General features: G+C 43.8%; 1 protein-coding gene across 1 annotated transcript in view; it reads right to left on the reverse strand.

The window, feature by feature from the left end:
• The window catches only part of BMP7 (bone morphogenetic protein 7), an 85,630-nt gene that overhangs the window by 49,943 nt on the left and 17,199 nt on the right, over nt 1-18,488 (reverse strand). The window contains exon 2 of the mRNA XM_038750277.1: nt 6,231-6,423. Within this exon, the coding sequence (XP_038606205.1) occupies nt 6,231-6,423 (193 nt within the window). The remainder of the gene's footprint in view (nt 1-6,230; nt 6,424-18,488) is intronic.

Raw genomic sequence — 18,488 nt, forward strand, 5'->3', positions numbered from 1 at the left:
TGGCGACACTGTCTAAGGCTTTGTTTTACATTATCCGTAAAATGTTGTCTCTGCCCTTCCCTCTTGGCTCCAAGGTTTTACTGAGCAACTGAAGTAGGTGCTAGGGTAGGGAATGGTACTACAAGGTCAGGGCTAATAAAAATGAATCCTGGAGCAAAGGAATGAGGTAGTGAGAATAGGAAAAGCACAATGCAAGTGCTGCAGGGGTGGGGTGGGAGTGGGGGATTAGGGACCATCCTGCCACATCTTGAAAGTCAGGGAGTGATGGCCCATTAAAGGTGGTGGCCTTTTCCTGCCAGCCTTAAACTCTCCTCTAGTTTTATGTGGATCTGGAAGTAGCATTGGTCTGGGGGTCAGAGGACCTGGGTTCTAATCCTGACTTGCTTGTTAAGGTCACCTTGGGCAAGTCACTTAACTCCTCTGTGCCTCCATTTCCTCATCTGTAAATAGGAATTCAATACCTGTTCTCCTCCTAGACTGTGAGCCCCATGTGGGCTTTGACTATCTTGTATCTACCCCAGCACTTAGTACAGTGCTTCACACATAATAATGAGAAGCAGCTTGGCCTCATGAATAGACCAAGGGCCTGGGAGCCAGAAGGACCTGGGTTCTAATATGGCTCCCGCACTTGTCTGCTGCTGTGATCTTTACTTCTCTGTGCCTCTGTTACCTCATCTGTAAAATAGGGATTAAAGCTGTGAGCCCCAAGTGGGACACGGACTATGTCCAATTTGATTAGCTTGTGTCTACTTAGTACAGTGCTGGCACATGGTAAGTCCTTAACAAATGCCATATAATAGAAGCACTTAACAAATATCACAATTATTATCATTGACCAACATGAATGAGCCTACGGCTTCCACCTAGTTATGACATAACTCTCGGTCCAAAATGTTTCGGAAGCTTGAGGGATAAAAGATGACTTCTAGGTGTCAGTTGGGATGAAATGGAGCTCTCTGCAGTGAATGGAAAGGCCAAAGGTAATCGATTTTAAAGAAAACCTCTCCCTTACTCTTCTGACCCGGCCCAATCTCTAGCCCTCCAGCAGCTCTGCTAGCGGTCAGCTCAAGGTCCAGCAAACAAAAGGCTATCTCTCCAGGAAAACAATGCCTCCAGGTGATGTGAGCCAAGCAGTACCCAGGACCCCTATCCCAACAACTTTCCTGTTCTATTATGTCCTTATCTCCATCTGCATTCCCGGGTTTGGAAAGACAATGTTCCCCGTCTTGTCTGTTTGGCCTTGCATGGGGCTTTCTTCAGCTACTCCCGGGATGGCTCACCCTCACCCCGTGGCCACTGCCATCGGCAAGCTCTTATCGCATTTCAATTTACACCACAGTTTGGACAAGTCCACCCAAGCCCCAAACCAGCCGGGCGGCCTATCATCAATCGGTGGTATTTATTGAGGGCTTACAGTGTGCAGAGCACTTTACTGAATGTGGGGAAAATACAACATAACACGAGTTCCCTGCCCAGAAAGGAGCCTCTCTGCCTTCTGCCTTTCCCCACCAGCGCAATACACTAGGTTGTTGGACTTTGGCTGCTGACAGGTCCCAGGCCTGGACTGCATCCACCAGGCCTTATTATCGGAATTTAATTTGGATGAAAGATCAAGAGGAGTCAAAGGAAAGCGACTCCCAAGAGGAAAGAGACAATGCAGCCAGATCCAAAGCCGACTAATCCAGCAGGATCCCCAAGGCTTTTGTGGAGCTCCAGATGCTACAGCTCGCATACAGCTGTGCATCCTTGCCCTGTTAATGTCAGCAAAGTGCGTGCCTTCTTCAGCTGAGGCAGATCCCCTGCTAAAGCAGAGATTCAGAGACAGAGAGGGTGACAGAAAGAGAAAGAGGGGCAGGAGTCTGGAGCAGTGACAGAGATCCGGGAAGGGAAATATATATATATAAAGTTATATATCCAAGAGTTGGCTCCCTTGGATTTGGGTGTCTAATAAATATATCAACAGGCAGAGAAGACGGGTATCAGACCTAGAAGAAAGAGCATCGACCAGAGTCAGGAGTTCGGGTTTCAGTCCCAATTTAGCCATAGATTGTGAGCCCTTCAGGGACACTGTTCAGGTCTAATTCCCACTTTATATTCTCACAGCACTTAGTAGAGTGCTCTGCACCCAATAACAATATTAATAATAATGATGGCATTTGTTAAGCATTTACTATGTGCAAAGCACTGCTCTAAGCACTGGGGAGGATACAAGGTGATCAGATTGTCCCATGTGGGGCTCACAGTCTTCATCCCCATTTGACAGATGAGGTAACTGAGGCACAGAGAAGTGAAGTGACTTGCCCAAAGTCACACAGCTGACAATTGGAGGAGCCAGGATTTGAACCCATGACCTCTGACTCCCAAGCTCGAGCTCTTTCCATTGAGCCATGCTGCTTCAATAAGCATTTAATAAATTCTATGACTATTATTACGACTACATTTGTGACCTTAGGCAAGTCAACTTCTCTGTTTCCTCATCTGTAAAATGGGGATAAAATATCTGCTCTCCCTACCTCTTAGATTGTGAACCCTGTAGAATAAGAACTGTGTCCAATCTGATTATCTTGTATGTACTATCTACAGGTAGAGCTTGGCATAGTCAGGGCTTAACAGTTACCATAATTGTCAATAGGTATTTTTTGGTAGGAGAAGAGTTCATGAATAAAGAAAACCATTCCAGAGGTGGGGGATCTGGCCAGTGGTTTCAAAAATGCAGCCCATCTCTAGTTTCCACAAAAGCTGGAAGTGTTTGAAGCTAGGAGGTTGCCACCCCACTATCACCAGGTATTTAGCAGAACTATGCAGAACATCATGGAGAGCAAAGGGAAGGGCAATTGGTAGGAAGCTGGAAATCTTTCCCTGGAGAGACTGATATACTATCTTATCCTTGAATACAGAGCCCTCTTTCCCTAGTGCTGAATCAGATATGGTAATAGGATCATTTGACTCCTTGAATTTAGAAAGCTAATGTAATTCCAAAAAAAAAAGACCCAAAAAACAAAAAGAAGACTGTGAGAACACCACCACTCTTGGGATTCTGGAAGATTTGCTATTCTGTTTTTGAGCCTGCAGACCTCCCTCCCAGAGGCCAAAATCTCAGTCTAAAGTGTAAATCTTAGAGGAGCCCTTTCATACCAGAGGAAGCTTGGGACAAAAATTCAGTCTGACAGGCTGGGCCCGGGATTTAGAATCCCTCCACCTTTCGCAAGGGAAATGAAGTTCTCCATCAAGATCATTTTCTTCAAACACTAGTTATCCAGCTCCTTGGGGAGCACAGTGCTACGCTGGACTCTATAAATTCAACCCGCTAATGACTGCTCGGCAGGATCGAGTGGGAAGACAAAATGAACCGTAAAAAGAACCAAACCGTCATTTAAAATCCAAAGAGCTTTAATAATTAGCACAGGCAGCAAGAAGAATCATGGAGAACAAGGGAAAGGTTAAAGGGAAAGGCCCTTTTCAGAACTAGCTGATGAAGTGAAAGGGGAAAAAAAAGGGTTTCCCCAGCAGGAAAGCAATTTTTTAAATGTTATAGAAAGTTGGGGGGCTGTATATTTTAAAACTCTAAAGCCAAACTCCCATATTACTCAATCATGCAACATGAAAATGCCAATACTATGTACTTTATGTTCTTAAACTATATAACATGCCGAACAGCTGAAACAGGACTGGAATAGTATTACTGCAGGCCAGCTAAATTCCTGAGATTAACTTCTTGACCAATATTTTTGAAGCAGGTTTTGTGAACATAACTACGGCAAAATTTTATGACTGTCAGCGGGACTAGGGTGCAAGCTAAGCATGTGGACTCGAGTAAGGCAACTGATTGAGTGTTATTGATAAATTGCCTTTGAGGTTCTTGTAGTCCCAATTAATCAGCCTAGATGAGAAAATAAAACATATGGTCTTGTTCAAGTGCCCCAAGGGATTTGTCAGAGAGTAGAGAATACATTAATAATTGCTTGGAGTAGGTATAATGGCTCATCTTGTAATTTTGCACATGGAAAACAATAAATAAATATGAAGACCACGGTGCAGTCTGTCTGAGTTAATTAGGAAGTCTGAATGCTTTTATCAATAAAGAACTGCAATTAAGATCCCTTACATTCTGGAGAGAAAGCATGTAGTCTGTGGTCAGCGTGAGGAAGTAGGTGATGCTTTCTGAAACTTTACCTAGAGGAAAATGCCTGCCTTTCCCACCCATGGAGCCAATTTGGTTGGAAATTGGTACAGGTAAAAACTAAATTATTATTGTTGGTACTATTATTACTATTATTATTATTATGTGCTTATGAGGTGCCATTCATTCATTCAATTGTATTTATTGAGCGCTTACTGTGTGCAGAGCACTGTACTAAGCGCTTGGGAAGTACAAGTTGGCAACATATAGAGACGGTCCCTACCCAACAGTGGGCTCACAGTCTAGAAGGGGGAGACAGAGAACAAAACAAAACATGTTAACAAAATAAAATAAATAGAATAAATATGTACAAATAAAATAAATAAATAGCATAATAAATACGTACAAAGATATATATACATATATTCAACAGAGTTGGTAGACACCATCCCCGCCCACAAGGAGCTTAAAGTCACTTCTCTCGGCCTCAGTTACCTTATCTGTAAAATGGGGACTAAGACTGTGAGCACCCCCACGGGACAACCCGATCACCTTGTAACCTCCCCAGCACTTAGAACAGTGCTTTGCACATAGTAGGCGCTTAACAAATACCATTATTATTATTATTATTATTATTATTATTGTTGTTATTACAGTTTCCAGGCCTCCAAAGGTGGAATAAGACCTAAACCAAATTCCAAAACCCCCTCCAGAGGGTCTTCCTTGGGGACACCGATAGCGATTTTTCTGATAAGCACTGGAGCAGACATAAGGTAATCAGATTGGAAACAATCCCTGTTCTAAACAGAGCTCACAATCTAAGAGGTAGGGGGAGGCAGCATCTTGGCCCTACGATTCAGATAAACAATCAATCAACCAATCAATGACCTTTACTGAGCACTCACTGTGTGCAGAGCACTATACTAAGCACTTGGGAAAGCAAGATGCAACAGAGTTGGTAGGCATGGTACCTGCCCACAAGGAGTTTACAGCCTACAGAGGGATACAGACATTTAAAGAAACGACTGAGATGGGAAATGACAGATTATAGGACATGCACGGAAGTGCTGTGGGGTGTGGAGACTGAGGCTCAGAGAGATTGAATAAAGGTGGGACTAGAACCCAGATCTGTGAACCCCAGGAAGGACAGGGACTGCATTCAAACCGATTTGCTTGTATCCACCTCAGCGCCTAGTACAATGCCTGGCACATAATAAGCACTTAACAAATACCATTATTATTGTCTCCCCCCTTCTAGACTGTGAGCCCGCTGTGGGCAGGGATTGCCCCTATTTGCTGCTGAACTGTACTTCCCAAGTGCTCTTCACACAGTAAGCGCTCAATAAATACGAATAAATGAATGAATCTCAAGGCAAAATGATGCTGTTCATATGGGAATGCAATAGTCATCAAAAAATTATGTATCAGCATTCATGTTTGACATTAGCAATCAATCAATCACTCAATCAACAGTAATGATTGAGCGCTTACTGTGAGCAGAGCACCATACTAAGCGCTTAGGAGAGTACAACATAACAGAGTTGGAAGTCACGTTCCTCGCCTGCAAAAGCCTGCCTTGCTGTTCCCCTGAGACGTCCAACAGCGTCTCTCAGGAAGATGGGTGTACAAGTGACATATCAATCAGTGTGGCTCAGTGGCAAGAGAATGGGTTCTAATCCCAGCTCCGCCACTTGTCTGCTGTTGTGACCTTGGGCAAGCCACTTGACTTCCCTGTGCCTCTGTTATCTCATCTGTAAAATGGGGATAAAGACTGTGAGCCCCAAGAGGGACAACCCAATTACCTCGTATTTACCCCAGCGCTTAGAAAAGTGCTTGGCACATAGTAAGCATTTAACAAACACTGTAATAATAATTGTTATTATTATTAAGCAGTAAACAAGACCTTCTCAAGAGGCACCAGGCAACGGCAATCAGGATCTCTAGCTACCCCAGGCAAAGGTCTATAAAACCAGTTTTAAGCTGAGAAATTGTTTTTCCTCAAACTCAGGCTCTCTCCAATCACGTTCTCAGCAATGGAACTAAACCATCCCAGGAGTGTCTGTTTCAGGGGGGCAGTCAGTCCCCCAACCCCGTGTGCTCAGGCACTTACCTCCCTGGGTGCTCCTGGAGAACCTGGTAGACACTGATCTGGAAAGTTTCATTTTCAAAGCGTTCTCGGATGTAATCCTTGTATATCCTGAACTCGGCTGCTGTCACGGCTTCCCCCTCTGGTATTCTGGAGAGATCAAACCGGAATTCCCGGTGATGAGACCGCTGGTGGAAGTACTCTTTGTCGTGCTCCACTGCAAAGAGAAAAACAGTCTTGAATTCTAGACTTAGATTTACATTCCTCTTCCAAGATCCATTTCCCAGTAGCATCATCCCGTCACCTGGGATCAGCAGGAAGGGACAAAAACATTCAAGCGGCAATTTACTGATAATTCCCTTCTCTGTTTCCAGCACTTTCCAGAGGTAGATTTCACAGACCATGTTCCCGTTTTTCATCCAGTTCTCCTCGGCAGCAACCAGTGAACACTCCTGCCTTACTGCCAATCATCCCCATCTGATCACTTTGATTATTCACCTGTAAATATCACATATGGTACAGTGCATAGCAAATAATGCATAGTCCCTACGTTTTAGGAGCTTGCATTCTACAACAGATGCTAGAAAAATGCAGAGCCCTTGAGGAGTCTCACAATTGATCATCCGTAAGGCCCTTTCAGACTCAGAAATCTTAGGACAAGCCTGAGTTTTAGTGTTTGAGGGGCTAAAGGAGACCGCGCTCAGCCTGACCCATGTATGAAGAACAGTGCCAGTCACTGGGCTTATCAGCTCCAGTTGCCAGTGCTGCAGTCTGAGTTTAAAGGGAACTGTGTATACAGAACTGCTCAGAGCTGGAAGCACGTTTTCTCTTGGTTAGTCAGTCGGTCAATCATATTTCTTGGGCACTTACTGTGTGCAGAGCACTGTACTAAGTACTTGGGAGAGTACAATATAACAATATAATAGTCACATTCATTGCCTGCAATGAGCTTAGTCTAAAGGGGGAAGCAGAAACCAACATAAAATGAATAAATTACAGATATGAACATAGGTGCTATTCTTTAGCTTATTGGCTAGGATGGGAAAGGAGTGGCACTGAAAAATACTGGGCCAACGCCAAGTATTGTAGACCAAAAAGAATTTGGACATATGCAGGAGTTTTTGAAAAACCTCATTTTTTGCAATGTTGGATTTAATATTCTGATTCAGATGTGTTGCTTGTTATAACGGCACCTCCTTGATTACCATCCACAGGCAGCGGGGAAAGATCTTATGGAAACCTCCCACCCTGCCCATTCCCTGCCCCCTTCCTTGGCCTGCCCAAGGCCAAATGGTCAAGCCCCCAACCTGTCTTCTTCCCGCCACATAGACAATGTTTTGAGGACTGCCAGAGGTAGAACATTCTCCCCTTCTCTAACACTCGTTTGAGGCATCTCTCACCAATTTCCAAACTGCACAGCACAGGCATAGCCTAGTGGATAGAGCACGGTCCCGGCAGTCAGAAGGACCTGGGTTCTAATCCCGGCTCCACCACTCATCTGTTGTGCGACCTTAGACAAGTCACTTAACTTCTCTGTGTCTCAGTTACCTCGGCTGTAAAATGGGGATTAAGACTGTAAGCCCCATATGGGACAGGAACTGTGTCCAACCTGATTAGCATATATCTACCCTCGTGCTTAGAACAGTGCTTTATACGTAATAAGCACTTAACAAAGACTATTCTTATTTATTAGTTAAAATATCCTTTGCCCTGACAATTCTGGGAGGCAAAGAGCAAGGCACTGGAACAGCACACTTACCTGCCCTGTGGATGTTTCTGTTTCTGCCCTGGCTCCCACCATACCCAAACATTCTTCTGCCTCTGGGATGATCCTTCAGGATCCGGCGTCCTGCCTGGAGTCTTTGCTAACAGGGTGGAGGCATAAATTTGCAGGGAGGGTGCTTGGAAGCCCCAGAGGCCAGTTCACAATGGACACGGGGACCGGGCAGAGCCCCAGAGCTGAGAGTGAAGTGGCTGTTCCTAACCCCTAACCCTAACCCCACCCCCATGCCAGTGAGAGGCAATTTCAGCCAAGCCAAACAGCCTGGCATGCCACCCTGAGTGCCCAAGCTGGTAGTGGTGGTGGACGATTCCTGAGGTTTCTGAAAACATTTAGATCCACCTTTTGAAAAGATCTCTGGGAAAGGTCCCCAAACTGGGCAGCTTATTTGTGCATGCGCCTCAGATAAATTGCTCATTTAATTACTCTCGCCCCTATGTAAGGGGATATACCCATGAATTGTGAGAAGCCCTTCAGAAATGTGATCTTTGATATTAACACACATGCTTCTCCAATGTAGTGCAGCTGCTGAGAACATGTGGAGAAAAAGCCAAAAAAGGAATCTCGAGAAACCATTCCTTTCCTTGTTTATAGTTCTTCCTGCTTCCCTATACACTCTGGATGAATCTACTGACCCAGAAGTAACAAATCCTTTCTGACCTCATTTATGAGAAACACTGACCTTGGGTCCACATATTAGACAATGATAGTAAATTGCATTAATTAAATACAAAAGCCAACTAGAGTACATCGAGCGACTGAGGCAGTCCCAGAAATGCAAGGATATTCAGCATGAAATTCCATCCCTAAATCAAACTCTTGTTCCGCAGAGCTTCGACACATATGGTACGTAAGATCCTGCAGTGTTTGGTGACCCTAGCGATACCTTAAACATAACAGTATGAGGTAAGCACCGAGTGAGAAACCTTAAGTCTGAGTTTCCTAGCTTCTGTGGGTTGAAGCCAGGCCTTGGACAATGTGTGACACAGTCTGATTAACTGCCTAACGGGAGGGGCTGGCTTTTGAAGAGAAAAGAGTGGGAGAATCTGTTATGTATGTGAAATAGTCATTTGAAACCAAAGCAGGTTTCTGGAATCCAGGCCATTCCCTGACTAAGACTGAACTGGTTCCTTGGTGCCGTGATGACCTCAGATGGGTGGGGACCTGCTGATACAATAGGCCATGTCGACAATTTTTGACCTGTTACAGCCAGTCAGAGGAACAGCTGCTGTTGCCCTAAATCTAAGGGGGCCTATGAAGAGCTGCTGCAGCAGTCATGATCTAGCTCTGAGGAGCACAGAATTTGACTGCCTTTCCCTGAACAGTTCATTCATTCATTAATTCAGTCGTATTTATTGAGCGCTTACCTTATGCAGAGCACTTGGAATGTACAATACAGCAATAAAGAGAGGCAATGGGGGGCGGGCAGGCAGAGGCTCCACGGCCTGTTTTCAGAGGAGGATTTAGACATAACTCAACTAGGTCATGGTGAAGGATGGCAGATTTTTGTGGACACAAGACTGCAGTAATGCTGTCTCCTGGATTGGGATCCTGGACTGACAGTGATGCTCAGAAAGACTAAATTAATCTTTTTACTCTTCTACCGCATCATCTATACACCAGGAACCCTCTCTCCCTATCAACTGGGTATTCACTCCCACCCTCAGCACTTATCTGCTGCTTCTCCCACCTATAATTCCCTCACAGCACTTAAGTGCATAACCGTAATTATCTTCATGTCTGTCTCCCCATCTAAACTGTAAGTTCTTTGTGGGCAGAGAACGTGTCTACCAACTCTATTATACTGAACTCTCCCAAGCAGTTAGTACAGTGCTCTGCACACAGTAAACGCTCAATAAATGTGTTTGATCGATCATTTATTTCAGTCTGCCTTTCCCCCACTCTCCCAACTCTAAATTCCTTGCGGGCAGGGATTGTTCTCCAACAAGCTTTCTCTAATTAACCTCATTTCCCTACCCTATTCACCCTCCCTTCTGCTTTGCCTATGCACTCTGATACTCACCCCCGCCCAACCCCACAGCGTGTGCATATCCTTAAACTCTAATATTTCCTCCATCTGTAATTATTTTAATATTTGTCTCTCCCACTGGACAGTGGGCTTTTGACGGTAAGGGTTGTGTCTACCAACCCAATTGTACTGTACTCTCCCAAATGCTTAGTACAGTGCTCAGAACAAACACGGTAAGCACTCAAATACCACGGTTTGATTACTAACTCTATTATACTCTCCCAAGCACTTATATAGTTCTGTACACAGAGTAAGTGCTCAGTTAAAACGACTAATGATGGATTGATTGAAACCTTTACCGGGTGTCCAGAAAGGGAGTCTTCGGCTGGTCTAGAGGAGGAAACTTTGGAAACCAAGCCATTTCTGAGCACACCAAGTATAGGTCATTAGGTGTTAAATGTGAGGTGAAGCTGAATCTCCATGCCTTGTGCTACAGACCCGGGGATACTTTAGAAAGAAAGGGCCCTTTGTCTTGGCAATTAGCATAACAAGTCTCAGAAACTTGCAAGCCTATTGATTCAGGCTGCAGTAGCATATCACAATTAGGGTGGCATTCATGGTTGGGATAAGCAGTTTGGATAACACAGGGCCAACAGATCTGGATTCAGCCCTTCAGGGGTTTTGAAAATGTATGCCAGAGATTATTTGATTGCTTTGTTTCTCTTTCTTCCAAACATTACTGCGCTCCAGTCAGCAGAGCAAAGAGGATTCAGAAGAGGAGGGTCTGTCTAGTCGGACTACCTTTTCTGTGAAAACCAGGCCTTCATGGGAGAAAAATTTAATTGGAATATTTTTTCTATTCGCATAACTTCTACGATTAAGGGCTGGTAAATGGAGGAAGAGGAAGGGAAATAACTGGCTACAGGTAATGCGACTGGCAATAAACTTGAAGTTACAACTTCCTTCTCAAAGCAAAGGACCCAGAAAAGCTGATATGTCTATACTTGAACAGCATTCATATCAAATAACCTTCATTTTGACAATCACTTTTTTCCCCCAAAGGCACCTGCTTTCTGCACTAAGAGCATGAAAAGAGTCAGTGGAGTAAATTCATTGTTCTGTCACACCTCGCTTTTGTTCTCTTATGTGAGTGACACAATGTGGTGTAATACAAGGTGCCAACTGAAACTCAAGAGAACCTGAACTCACCAGCATTGATGACTGAACACTTGTCTGGGACAGTTGTCTGAGTGATGCTACAGATGTTGACGTCAAAGATGTAATCAATTGTATTTAATTGAGAGCTTACTGTGTGCAGAGCACTGTACTAAGCACTTGGGAGAGTACAATATAGCAATATAATAGAGTTGGTAGACACAGTCTCTGCCCACAATGAGATTTCAGTCTAGAGGACTATATAGCCAACATCTACTGGCTCAAATCTGCCATTTTTAGAGAAGAAATTATTTCAACAGAGGATAGTTTCATCTGTACTAGAACACAAAATTGAGTGGATTTTTTTTTTTACACATAGTGAAATAATGGCTCCTGAAAATGAAGTATAAATTGCAGGCCAAATAGCAAAATGTTGACATGCCTTCAAGGTCATTTGCACATATTTGGCCACTTCTCTAAACGGATAAACTTTGTCTCTCAAATTTGTTCAAGAAAATTATACCTTACATTCACCATTTTTCTCTTCAATGTGCAAAGTTCTTCAACTTTCTAGCATTTCTTATTCATTTCTGGAGATGAGTTGTTACGACAATGTGCTAAAAAGGGTGGATTGAAAAGAACAGAAAAGTAGAAGAGCAGTAGTTTGAGTCAAATAGGCATGTATTGCATTTGAACTGCATTTCACATGTGAATGTAAAGAGGACAAAATTGCTCTTTAAGAAATGGAAACAATGCAGTGGGATAAACGGCTGCACTTTAGGTCTAATAATTCAATTTATCGAGCCTATTGATCTAGATAATTTAATCATCACTACCAAATTCAAATACAACCTTTAAGACCCATAAATAAAACAACTCATTTTTCTGTAGGCCCTTCCTGAAGCTACCACATCTTATTATACTGTCAACCCATAATGACTGTCAGAAATGCCATAAACAAAAATTGCTTCTCATCTTCAAAATAAAATAACCTCATAAAGAGGAATGCAAAGTGGGAAGCTAGCAGCTTTCTTTTCACCCTCCAAAAGGGCTGGGAGGGATTTGCAAAGGACTTTAATCTTAACAAGATTAAAGGGCCTGAATTCCTGAGACCAAAAGATAAGTCAAAGAAAATGGATTCCAAAGAACACCACCACCGGGCAGCAACCTAAAAGCCATAAGACAGTACCGGAAGACCACCTACAGTCACTTAGCCAAGGGTCTGTAATGTAAGTATCAACCAATGTGAAAATTAGATTCCATGGGCTCTGTGGATCTACAGTTGCTAATGAATGCTGTGACCCAGTGGATGCTGAGGAGGTGAAACAGAGGTGGGCATAAGAAGAACTTTGGGTTTTCCCTTTAATTACACAAACTGAGTTTTAAAAATCAATGTGGGTGAACATGTTGGGAATAATAAATTCAGGCACTGTGCTCACTTGTTTTGGTTTACATATCTGTAAACCCTGATTTTTACCAATAACATTCAGCACAGCAGTACACCTACTGTTTCTCTGGGGAAACATTTCAATGACTACGTTGTCACTAACTATTGCCGGAATTACTTCCAATGCCAGCAAAGGAGAACACCCTTCACCACATCAAATGTAACCTGCTGAGCTCAGCACCATCCTGCTCCATAAACACCTTTCATTCATTCATTCATTCATTCATTCGTATTTATTGAGCGCTTACTGTGTGCAGAGCACTGTACTAAGCACTTGGGAAGTATAAGTCGGCAACATATAGAGATGGTCCCTACCCAACAACAGGCTCACAGTCTAGAAGGGGGACGGACAACAAAACAAAACATGTAGATAGGTTCCCTGTTCCCATATCTTTAGACTCTGCTCAAAACAGGTGAGTGGCTCTATGCCCCAAAATTCTGCTTTCACTGATGTCCAAGCCACGCAATAATCCAGTTAGAGCTGTACTTCAGGGTGGGGAAGGTGGATTTGGGAAGAGGAGTGCCATGGTAATTCTGCTCTACCTTCCCAGTTCTCTTTTGTCAGCTTCAAGAATGAATATCTAGGTACTGGTTTTCAGCATACTGAACAGGCAAGTTCACATTGCTTATTCTCTCCCGAGCTCAGAAGAAATCGTTTAATTTATTATTATTGCTCTTTTTCACGAACTTGCTTTGTACTCGTTACTACATACATAAGCACATTTTTATCATGGTAAAAGGGTCCTAAAACAACATTAGCCCTCAGAAGACAGTCATGTATGGTTTGCTATCTTAACTACTAACAGGATTTTTTCATTTCCAACAGGATAAAAAAGAGGAGGTGAGGCCCAATCGCCCATGATGGACTCAAGCACAAGACAGACACTGGAAATCAGTTCGTTAAAAATTCTGTGAAAGGAGAGAGGGTTTCTCCTGTTCCTGTTTCCCTTATGGTTTCCACAGGCCCAAGGAAAAGGGGAAGGTCTGTGGGGGAAAGGGTACGGTCCGTGAACACGGTGAATTTTCTGATCAAGGGAGGATGGATACAGTTTTCATCGATCCATCTGTTTCTTATTTGGAAGTCTTCTCCTGCTTGGGATTTTGTGGGGCTGATGGATGGGAGAAAATAAACAGCATTATCTCCCTGCATTTAGCTCCTTCCAGAACCTGGGATTTATCTAGGTGTTTTTTTCTTCCAGAGAACCCAAAGCATTCTCCAAACATTGCCTTGCTAATCCTCACAACCTCCCCAGTGAGGTAGGTGGGGGCAGATCTTATTATTCCTATCTTGCAGAAGGGAAACTAGGCTAGGACGGAACAAGTTAAGGGACTTTCCCAAGGGCACACAGAAAGTTCACCAAAGAGTCAGCTCTCTGGGCTGTTTCCCTTCAATGGACAAAGAAGTTAAAGGGCTTTCCCAAGGGCACACAGAAAGGTAGTCAAAGAGTCAGCCCAATAACCCAGTTCTCCACATTCCCAGACCAGCCCAGACCTTGCCGGCCCTTACTGTGGAAAGAATACAGCCCCGGGAGTCAGAGGACATGGATTTTGACCTGGGCTCCTCCACTTACCTGCTGGGTGATCCTGGGCAAGTCACTTAACTTCTCTGTGCCTTAGTTTCCGCTTCTGTAAAATGGGGGTTCAATACCTGTTCTCCCTCCTACTTAAGAGTGTGAGTCCCAAGTGGGATAGGGATTATGTCCAACCTGTTTATCTTGTGTCTACCTCAGCTCTTAGTACAGTGCTTGGCCCATTTTTTTTCTTTGCAGTTCCCCTCTCTTTCTCCCTTATCCCTACCCAATCATTCAATCAGCCAGTGGTATTTATTGAGTATTTATTGTATGCCGATCACTGTATTAATCACTGATTGCCCCAGATGGGTTAAAACCAATCTTGCCCTACCTCTTACAACTGGTCCAACATCCCAAATTTTTGCTTATGGTTATAAGACACGGGCTGTTGAGGATTCCAGGCATCACCTGAACGTGTCCTGAAATTTCCTAGGACAGGAAGTTGGAAGACGATCCAGCAAGTCCTAACAGCCCTTTCTTACAGATGGGCTGTGAAAGCATTCAGCACAAACACATTCCCTGCCCCCTCTCCCTGGCAGTCTCTCTTCTGGGGACTTCCATTCTCCACATGGATGCACTCAACTGGGGCAGCTTGGGAGCTGGATCTCTCAGGCATTTTAGGTGTGCTCAGGCATAGACTTCCTCCTCGACCCGCTTGACAGCAAAAGTTACTGAGACCATTGTCATGGGGGATTTATAGCCACAAGACTTTGGGAATGTGAAATTCAATGATTAGTTTTCATTCATTCAAGCCTCTTGACTAAATGATTTATATGCTGAGATTAGGGAGCTTGAAAAAGCAACTAAAGGCACACTATAAATTGGGAGTTCTGGAAAACTGAGCAAAAGTCCTATTTTGGGGAGTAATTGAGGTGAAAATGTCCTTTTAATAACACTACTAATACAGCATTTGGACTAAACTGTGGTCTCTGATTGACTTTCACTGTCCAGCCATTCTGAAAAATGGCTGTTAAGAGTATTTAAAGAAACCCAAAGCAAAACAAACATAACTGGGATTTGGTTCTGCAAAATTGTATTTGGTGGCAGGAAGACTTGGGGGTTGTTATTTATTTCTTCAAGTCAATAATGTCTCCTATCACCTTGTTCAGCCTCTGTCATGCAGCCTCTTTAAAAACTCTGGGAGGCTCTTCTCAGGGGAGACACAGCCCGTCAAGCAAGAAGCCATCATTTGCTACTGGGTCTCCTCATTTCCCGATCCCAGGCCCAGGAAATGATTGTTGTTGTTTTCTGAAGCCAGAGTGGCCACATGTTTGACAGCTTGAATATCTCTTCAGGCCCAAAAGCCCTTGAACCAGGCTCAAAATTGAGCAGATGACATTTTCTAGAGGTAGGTAAAGGGAAATGCTCCAACGTTCCTATTTTCCCTTTAACCTGTCGACTTTCCACCCAGCGACAATGTTGCCCAAATGACCACCAAGAGGGGAATCAAATGGCGACCCTGTGGGCCTCCTCCAAACACTGACTCCTTGTTAGAAGTTCAACTCTGCTAATACCAGCGGTGCCCCAAATGGAAAAGGACGGCCTCTCCACTCCACCATGGCACCTGGGAAAGACATTTTCAGCCCAACCAGGCAACAGCCTTAGCCGTTCCTTTGTCAACAGGACCCTCAGCATAACCCGTTTTCTATCGTGCACAGATGTACAAGAGGAAATAATGGAATACTGTACCACAAGATTAAACACTTTAATGTCAACATGTGTGCAGCACTGCTCCGAACAATATTATCATTGTGAGTGAACGAAAGGGGGTGGGGTGGATGGGGAAAGATGGGTTTAATTATCTGTGGAGCTGAGGCAAATTCTTTACCCAAGAGATTCAAATGTTACTAAGTCTCTAAGCTCAAGTGGAAAAGAATACTGAACCCAAAGGAACCCCAATAATAAGAACACGGTACTTTCCTTTGAATACAGTGCTCTGCACACGGTAAGCACTCAATAAGCATGATTGATTGATTCTTCGAAGATTCTTCTGTCTCTCACCAAGAAATGAATGGAGCCTCCCTACTCCCCTGAACAGCATCAATGAGCCCATTTTACAGTCATGAAAAGTGAGGCCTTAGGAGAGGTGGTTAATTTTCTAAAAGGACACACAAGCTTATGGAATAACCAAGAATAGTGACCCAAGAAGCCTGCATTGTCCATTCCTAATGGCTGCGTCACTCTTTCTTCTCTGCCATTACCACACACATTTTTAGTTCTCCGTATATTATCAGTTGATCCGAAACAACTTTCAGCACACCTCTCTCTTTTCATACCCTTGGAAAGGCTCAGCATATCCGCTGCACTCCCTCACCTTGTAGGCTCATCCCCTCCCACTCCAAAGCCTCGCTGCTCCCTAAAGCTTCAACTCCATAGGTAACATCAGGTAGACAACTGAGCAATTATCCTGAGAGTTTGATTAATTTTGGCAGCGACTCCGGAGAAACTGGGACTCAAAATTGTCTTTTTTAGTAGCATGAGGAACGTGGACTAATGGATAGAGTATGGCCCGGGAGCTCTGTACACAGTAAGCGCTCAATAAATACGATTGAATGGATGAGTCAGAAGGTCCTGGGATCTAATCCCCACTCCTCCACTTGTCTGTTGTGTGACCTTGGGCAAATCACTTCACTTCTCTGTGTCTCAGTTACCTCATCTGTAAAATGGGAACTAAGACTGTGAGCCCCATGTGCGACATGGACTGTGTCCAACCTGACTAGCTTGTATCTACTCCAACACTTAGTACAGTGACCAGCACATAGTAAGCCCAACAAATACCACTAAAAAAACTAAAGGGGGTCATTTTGACCTAAATTATCTAAGTAACTATAACAATAATATTAATGGTATTTGTTAAGCACTTACAGTGTGCCAAGCACTGGGGTAGATAGAAACTAATCAGGTCAGACATAGTCCTGGTCCCAGGTAGAGTTTACACTCTTAGTAGGAGGGAGAACAGGTACCAAATTCTTGTTTTACAAATGAGAAAACTAAGGCACAGGGAAACTAAGTGACTTGTCCAAGGTCACAGAGCAGGCGAGTGGCACAGCTGGGATTAGAACCCAAGTCTCCTGATTCCTGGGCTTGTGTTCTTTCCAAAAGACCACAATACTTCCCCAGGTCTCCTCTTCTTTTTGCCTGCATGATCCTTCCTCTTTAAATGCACCACTCCATAGCCATATTGCCCTCTTTCACTTCTGCTTTTTTTTTTGACATCTCCTGAAACCTCACTTCTTTGAAGACACTCAATAAAATGAAAATGCAGAGGAAAACAAGAGGTAGAAAAATGCCTGAGACTTTATCACCTTCTCATTTGATAGTTCCTGTTCTAATTGTATTGTCTAGGCCATTTGGGCTTCAGGCCCTCAGGGAATGGGACTGTGGTAGTAGCAAGTAAGCATGCATTGCAGAGTTAAAAACACAATTGGCATTGATACTAGAGACTACAAGAAATAAAAATCATAGCTTAAAAACTTCACTAGAGAACCCTCAAGCCCAATTTCTCTGAGTCAGAGTTGCCCCTATCTGTAAATTGAGATGTGGAGTACAGGCTAATTTGAGATCTCTGTCAACGCCTTGCTTAGGTTCTTCCTCTAACCTGGAACTCCCTCTCCCTTAATAATAATAATAATAATGGCATTTGTTAAGCACTTACTATGTACAAAGCACTGTTCTAAGCGCTGGGGGGGATACAAGGTGGTCAGGTTGCCCCAAGGGGGGCTCACAATCTTAATCCCCATTTTACAGATGAGGTAACTGAGGCACAGAAAAGTTAAATGACTTGCCCAAAGTCACACAGCTGACAATTGGTGGAGCCAGGATTTGAACCCATGACCTCTGACTCCAAAGCCTGCACTCTTTTCACTGAGCCATGCTGCTTCTCTAAGCCATGCTGCTTCTGATAACCAACAGACCACTAGTCTACCAACCTCAAAGCCCTGCTAAAATCACATCTCCTCCAGGAAGTCTTCCCTTACTAACCTCTCTTTTCCTCATCCTACTCACCCTCCCTTCCACGTCATCTCTGTATTTGCGTCTGTACCCCTTAGGCTCTCTGATACTCCCCCCCGCCCCACAGCACTTTTGTACATATCCTTCTTATATCTGCTGCTATCCCTGTCCGTTATTTATTTAAATGTCTGTCTCCCTGACTAGGTTGCAAACCCCTTGAAGGCAAGGATTGGATCTACCAACACTAATGGATTGTACTCTCCCAAGTGGCTTAGGACAGTGCTATGCACACAGTAAGCACTCAGTGAATACCACTGATGATTAATCTGGCTCATGTCTCTGCCTCTATTTATACATGGGGCCTTTCGTGTTCCATGATGCAACATGCTACCAGTTGAGTTTAAAGAAG

This window comes from Tachyglossus aculeatus, chromosome 8 (genome assembly GCF_015852505.1).
Source record: "Tachyglossus aculeatus isolate mTacAcu1 chromosome 8, mTacAcu1.pri, whole genome shotgun sequence".
Taxonomy (NCBI): domain Eukaryota; kingdom Metazoa; phylum Chordata; class Mammalia; order Monotremata; family Tachyglossidae; genus Tachyglossus; species Tachyglossus aculeatus.